Source organism: Gadus morhua, chromosome 17, assembly GCF_902167405.1.
Source record: "Gadus morhua chromosome 17, gadMor3.0, whole genome shotgun sequence".
Taxonomy (NCBI): Eukaryota; Metazoa; Chordata; class Actinopteri; order Gadiformes; family Gadidae; genus Gadus; species Gadus morhua.
In genome coordinates, this window is record NC_044064.1 from 4,273,439 (window position 1) to 4,280,938 (window position 7,500).

The 7,500-nt window shown below is 47.5% G+C and overlaps 1 protein-coding gene across 6 annotated transcripts in view; it reads left to right on the forward strand.

Annotated features, from left to right (window-relative positions):
• Positions 1 to 3,397: 3,397 nt before the first annotated feature.
• LOC115529498 (RNA-binding protein with multiple splicing) overlaps positions 3,398 to 7,500 on the forward strand; it is a 35,526-nt gene continuing 31,423 nt past the window's right edge. For 2 of the 6 annotated variants that reach the window (XR_003973528.1, XR_003973529.1), the window contains exon 1: positions 3,398 to 3,931. Coding sequence is in view for 2 of the 6 variants with exons in the window: in XM_030338268.1 (XP_030194128.1) it covers positions 3,869 to 3,931 (63 nt within the window). In the remaining 4 variants the exon portion in view is untranslated. The remainder of the gene's footprint in view (positions 3,932 to 7,500) is intronic. The other 4 variants (XR_003973527.1, XM_030338268.1, XR_003973530.1 and 1 more) reach the window with 3 other exon arrangements.

Below are 7,500 nucleotides of genomic sequence, written 5' to 3' on the forward strand. Positions count from 1 at the left end.
TCTCCGTGTAACACTTTTCTCTCTCACTCTCCCTGTCACTCCCTATCTTCTCCCTAACCCTTTCTCCCTCTCTCTCCCTAACACCCTCTATGTGTGTGTGTGTGTGTGTGTGAGTGTGTGTGTTTGTGTGTAAGTGGTGGTGGTGGTTGGCGTGGCGATGGGGTGGGCGGGAGGGAGGGGGGGGGGCATGCATCAGACCACACGGCTCAGCACCGAGACCTGTCAAACACAGCTGGGACTTCTCTCCCTTTGCACTCACCCGACCCCCACCCCCCATCTCCTCCCCGCCTCCACCCCTCTCCCCCGCCAACCTCCGTTCCCTCCCCTCCCCTATCTTCCCTGGCGTCAAGTCTTGCATGCTATCCATTTTCCTCTCTCTCTCTCTCTCTCTCTCTCTCTCTCTCTCTCTCTCTCTCTCTCTCTCTCTCTCTCTCTCTCTCTCTCTCTCTCTCTCTCTCTCTCTCTCTCTCCTCCCTCACTTCACCCCCCCAGAGACTGGCAACAAGCTTTGATAAAGGACTTTTGAGAGAGAGAAAGAGAGGGAGCAAGACAGAGAGAGAGAGAGTGAGAGAGAGAGAGCCCAAGAGAGATAAAGAGAGGTGAGAGAGGGAGAGCAACAGAGAGTGACAGAGAGAGAGCAAAAGAGAGAGCAAGAGAGAGAGAGAGTGAGAGGAGGGGTTTTGGTGGTGGGGGGGCATTTATGTTTGTATCTACTTGAAGATTTGAAGACTCCCCCACCTCCCCCTACACCCATCTACCCCACCCAAAATAAAAAACAGACTCTCCTCAGCATAAAAAGAGTATGCCATGTCCCTTCTGTGTGGTGGATACTATTCCAACCTCTACCAATCCATACAGACATGGGGGGGGGGGGGAGAGAGAGGGAGAGAGAGAGAGAGAGAGAGAGAGAGAGAGAGAGAGAGAGAGAGAGAGAGAGAGAGAGAGAGAGAGAGAGAGAGAGAGAGAGAGAGAGAGAAGGAAGAGAGAGAGAGAGAGAGAGAGAGAGAGAGAGAGAGAGAGAGAGAGAGAGAGAGAGAGAGAGAGAGAGAGAGAGAGAGAGATAGATAGATAGATAGAAATAGACAGACAGACAGACAGACAGACAGACAGACAGACAGACAGACAGACAGACAGACAGACAGACAGACAGAAACAGAGAGAGAGAGAAAGAGAGAGAGACACAGAGAGAGAAAGAGTGAGAAAAATAGAAAGAGAGAGTGGGAGAGACAGAGAGACAGAAAGAGAGAGAGAGAGAGAGAGAGAGAGAGAGAGAGAGAGAGAGAGAGGGAGAGACACACACACACACACACAGACAGACAGAGACAGAGAGAGAAAAAAAGAGATACAGAGAGAGAGAGAGAGAGAGACAGAGAGAGAGACCGAGCAAGACAGAGAGAGTGTATGGTTTTTGCTCCTTCACATTTTGCTCCTTTCTTTCGGCTCTTCTAAACCTGCTCGTTCAGCGGTACTGCCTCGGCCCTGTGTTTTCTGCACATCACCCCCACAGGTGCCTGCCCTCCGCGATCACCGTCAAGAAGCCCCGCGGCCAAACGTCCGCCAGCATCATGCCGCCGGCCATCAACTCAAAATACATCCACCAAAAATGCTCTACAAAATGGCGACGCGCCATAAAACACTTTTCTCAACCCTTGGCAGATTTTTTGCCCCGACATCTGGGGAAAAGTGATTGTCTGTGAACAGCTCAGTCCCCAGTTCTCTAAACACACTCAGACTGCTCAGCATTGTTGTGAGGCGAGCCATTGCAGTGCTTATAGTCAGACGGAGGCAGGGGTGGTGGTGGTGGGGGTGGTGGTGGTGGTGGTGGTGGTGGTGGTGGGGGTAGGGATGGTGGTGGTGGACAGATCCTGTCCTCCACTCATGGGCCTAACATCAGTCTTGAGGTTTGACTCACAATAGATATTGTGTGTCATGTCATCTGATACGGATGTAATGGACTGTTGTCATCCCATTGGCTCTGCAGGTTCGTCATATGTTGTGGCCTGTATCCGTAAGGACATAAATATTCATCAACCCAGTATACAATCTATTGTATCTTTATTTTATTTTTTATGTATATATATAATTATATTAATTAAATATGTATATATTTCTAACACCGCTGGATCCAAGGAATGTACCTAATAATATATATATATATATATATATATATATATATATATATATATATATATATATATATATATATATATGCATATATATGTGTGTGTGTGTGTGTGTGTGTGTGTGTGTGTGTGTGTGTGTGTGTGTGTGTGTGTGTGTGCATATTAAACCATCATCACAATAGATGGGATAGATATGCTTTAGATCAGGTGTCTCAAACTCAACTTACCTGGGGGCCGCTGGAGGTAGAGTCTGGGTCAGGCTGGGCCGCATCAAGTATTCAACAAAAAAGATCACAACTGACCAAAGCTAGAATTAGATAACGTTGGCTATGTAATCGCTGACAACAGGGGACAATTCATAGTCGTTGGTGGAAACCAGGACATTTTAGCGTCCTTTGGCTTTTGTCGGGACATCTGGTCACACTACCACAAGTGATAAAAAAGCGTGGCAAGCGACTCAGCAGAAATGTGTGTTCGACAACAACGTGCGGCCCGCACTAACATTTAATTTTGATGTCAAGTAGAGGGCCACAAAATATCATCCCTCAATTGGCCCCCGGGCCGCGAGTTTGCGAGCCCTGCTTTAGATGTACTTTGTATACCACCAAATGTATGGACGATTAAGAAATCAGCAATAGGCCTATATCTAGGCGGCTTGTATGTGGATTGTATATACTGTATGGATTGACTATGCATACATACATACATCATGTTATGTATGCTATGGTTAACCCTTATCCTTGTTTAACATGAAAGGGGCCCTCAATGAAATGATGACACCTCTCTCTACTGTTACAGATACGGTGTTTGTGCTGAGTGGTATGGGTTATTAGGTCACGAGAGAGTGAAGGGGAACAAAAACGAGTAAAACTCATGAGTGCGCATGTCGTGCTAGTTAAATGTTAGAAGCAATTTAACTCTGTAAAAGGTTAACGACTTAACGTACGCTGCAGCCCTAAACATCGACTGTTTTCTGTTGACCACGACGACTATTTCCCTCTGATGATTGGTACACTATTTTTATCATTTTTAGCATCCAAAAATAGGCCTTATCTTCATAGATAAATCCTTTTTTTATTCTTTACAAAAACATCAGTGAAATCATAAATATATATATATATATGACGTGTGCCATCATTTCCAATTATAATTTTAAGACTTAACACAACCGTGTTCTCCAAGCAGGCAGGCTTGTGTGTGCGCATCTCTCCCTCTCTCTCCCTCTCTCCTATCCACGCCCCGTCTCCTCCCTCCCTCCCTCACATGGACATGGGAGACAACTTTCTGTGTCTGCTGTGCCGTAGCGCAGTGCAGTCGACTGACAATTAACCCGTCTTTCACTTGTACCCTCCGCTCACCCACGGCTTACGACACATTTGCTTTCTCCCAGGAAAGAAATCCTAAATCCCAGCGAGGAATAGTAGCTGTCCGCTTCAAGGGTTTACCTCCAACTTGGTTTTTTTTGTGTTGGTTTTTATATCCAAGCACTCCATCCGTGCGTTGGGTGTTTTCTTTTTAAATCCCATCTACTTGTGCAGAGACACTGATGTGGGCAAACTAGTGGGAAAGCATCTAGTGAATTCATCGACATCAATTGCAGAGAGAGAGAGAGAGAGAGAGAGAGAGAGAGAGAGAGAGAGAGAGAGAGAGAGAGAGAGAGAGAGAGAGAGAGAGAGAGAGAGAGAGAGGGGATAGAAGGACAGAAGGAGACGCTCAGAGACAAACGGAACGCAACCCGCCTCGCCATGAACAACAACAAACCCGAGAAGGAGACGGAGCCCAGTGAGTTCGCAAACCACGAGGAGGAGGTAGGACGACCTGTTCTGCGCCCGGGCGCTCTTACTTTGATACTACGGGATGAGCGCATCGTGCGTTCACTTCCTTCCGCTCTTAATAAGATAAGACCGTTGTTTTGGGTGCTGTGGGTGACAATAATAATAACGGGACTACGTGTTGTAGACCTACGTCCAGGAACTAAACATGTACGCACCTGTCATCACCGCCTTTGTTTTAAGCGTCCGGTAGAGTTGTGCATTTCCACCCCCATCCGCCACGTAACTTTTTGGTCGTGTTTTTTGGGCATTGCAAGCCCGACGTTTTTTTTTTTACATAGGTACACAGGTTGGTCTCGCAATATTGAAATGCGTTCACGCTGAGCGGCAGGCAGGCGAGGAGGAAGGCGCTTCCCGAGCGCAACGCTCGGAGCACACAAGAAAGGGACGATTGTTGAAGTTTAGACCTTCGCTGTCGTAACACGCAGGCGATCATTTATCCTACTGCCTCCAATAGAGTCAACAATCTGCACAATTCATCTGACTTCAGGAACACACACACACACACACACACACACACACACACACACACACACACACACACACACACACACACACACACACACACACACACACACACACACACACACACACACACACCTGACCTGTTTTTTATCTGTTTGTCCAAACCTGTAAGGTATTTCGTTGAGGTTGGGGGTGTAATTCCTCAGTAAATTAATTAACAATACAACCCCCAAACCCCCTTCTGGATAAATATTATTCTGGTTGCGCAACGGGGATCAAGTTTCCAAATAATTTGCTCTTGGTAAATATGTGTGACGAGATCTCTTTCCTGCACAGCTTTGCTTTAGCTTAAAAGTCAAACCAAAGAAATTGAAGACTTTGTAAGGTTGACTCCCTGCAGGATTGCCAAGTGTGGCGAGCATAAAGGTATCGTTATCAGTTATTCATCAGAGAGCAGTTTGATTAAGATATGGCCAGTCTCCTCCGAGCAACCAGACATTCCTGTCCCGTGTATTTCCATATTTGGTCTGCCGTTTCAGTTTCTGAGAATGCAGACCAATTTGAAACGCAGAAGTCACAGTGATAAGCAAAGTTAGAGAACATGTAGTTTAATTCAAGGGTTTAGGTACATAATAAACGTAGGTCTTTCGATTGTTATAAATTGTCCAAAAAAAGCACTTTAATAATTCAGTAGCCTGCTGACAAAAACAAAAATTTATTTACTTGAAATGATTCACCGGCATTCGTGGTTCCTTTAAGAAAACAATTTAATGATTTGTGTTTGAAAGCATTCACCTGAATTGACAGTTCATGCATTCACAGAGCAGATTCAGAGTGAATGTTATTCCAAAGAGTTGTGTGTGTGTGTGTGTGTGTGTGTGTGTGTGTGTGTGTGTGTGTGTGTGTGTGTGTGTGTGTGTGTGTGTGTGTGTGTGTGTGTGTGTGTGTGTGTGTGATTGTTATTTGAGTCTGAGAGAGATTGAGAAAAGGCATAGAGGCATATTTACCGAATAATATTATTGTTAAGTCAGGCATTGGCACTTATTTCTATCTCCTAGATACTCATGTGCACACACACACACACACACACACACATTGGATTTCATCTCAGCGTTCTCTGATCATTCATGAACATCTCCCGTTGTAATAAAAACATTATAACCCGATCATATTTCCCATGGTGCTTTCACTCCATGTTGGAATAATTTCCCCAACGTACTACCCTAACCTTTATTACATTCATAACTTTTTAATTATTCAATCTACCATTCATCCTTTTTCTTGATACTGCTTATCCTTGTTCTACAGATATTCATCAACGGTTGGGGGGGGGGGGGGGGGGGGCAAAAACGCTAACACATCTCAAAGCTGGACAAACAAAAAACCCGTTCATAAACTGTCAAACATTACCCAAAGTTAGCAAAAGTTTAACAAACGTTGCGGCATGACTCTCACATGCTAAAACAATGGCCGTAGTCAGGTCTCGTGTGGAATGACAGCGACCTAATGGATCACCCATTCACCCCCGGTTAGAAGCACACAACCCGTCCCCCTTGCCTAATCTCAACCCCGAGATAGGATTTGTTTATCCATCGTCGGCGTCTGCGTAGAGGCGGCGGCGGTGGTGGGCACCCAACATGGTCTGGTTTCCAGGCGTAGGTATGCGCCCATCCACCCTACCGAGGTGAAGCTAATCTTCTGGTACTCGGGGCCCTGATAAGTTGTCTTGCTGCTATCAGGTGCTCTGGATGCCTGCATGCGGCGGTGGCTGTGGTGAACTCCAGGATTAGCAGTAAGGCTCGCAGACGGGAGCGTTTCTGACATGTCACACATCTCAGATAGCGATAAGTGTCAGCCCCCTGCGCCTTTCCCCTTTAGTTCTTTCCAGACCTCACGCGGAGGTCTTTGAGTGGGTGTATGTTGACAAGAGTTATTTTTAAGGCGGACTGAAGTAACGTGTGTAAAATGCCAAACCGAAAAAGACGAATGTTTTAAGTGTTTTAATGTGGTGATGATGCACCCGAAAAGATGGATTGGAAGGGAACGGGATAGTTTCCATCCATCCGTGATAGTGGAATGAGATCATGGACGGACCGCTCTGGGTGGTGACTCATCCCACCCCTGAGAGAACGCGGTCGCGGTAGTGTTTTTCCGCGTCGGTTCTGTGTAAAACGAACGTAAACAGAACGGCGAGGTGGCCCGAGAAGACAGGAGACAGTTATGGTTTAGGAGACCACAGACAGCTGGTGTCCAGTCCATAAAATACACCATGGTAGCCCCCTAAAGTTACCTCCTAGCTGAATGTGAATCAGCGTTGAATCCTTTGACATTTTCCACGCTGGATCCAAGAGGAAATGACTCAGGATTGGAGCGGGCTGCGTAGCGATCGGAGGCCCAGCTGGGAGCACAGACCTGCAGACAACAAAAGAGTATCTTGGACGAATGCACTTTGGAGAGCTAGAAGACAGAATATCATCCAGGTTGAGTTCACAAGATGGGGGGCAGGGGGGCGAGGGGGGGGGGGGGGGGGGGGTCCATCTTCCTGGGGGGGTACGTTAGGCCGTGCTTGGCCTTGCTCGTGGTGTCCAGCCTGGTCCTCTTCAAATAGCAGGCGGGCCCCGATGGCCTTTAACGCTGAAGTGATCCACGTGGGTGGGGCTGGTGGAGCGACAGGGTGCACGGAGGAGGAGGCTGGGGGCTTGGGGGGGGGGGGGGGGTTGGTCGGGGCACAGCGAGGTAGAGGGGGGTCCACGCGATGATCTCCGGCTCACAGCGGCGTGTGTGTGTGTGCGTGTGTGTGTGTTGTGTGTGTGTGTGTGTGTGTGTGTGTGTGTGTGTGTGTGTGTGTGTGTGTGTGTGTGTGTGTGTGTGTGTGTGTGTGTGTGTGTGAGAGTCTGTGTGTGGTCTTCTAAGTTTGTGCTGTGTGAGTGCGTTAGCTGAAAAGGGCACGCCGATACGTAAACTGTATGTGACAGAAAAAATAAAATAAAAGCATTATCGTGGGGTGAGGATGGAGGGGGGGTGGGGGGAGACATTAGGGGGGACAGTGGAGGGGGGGGGGGGGGCAGTTGGGGGCTGGG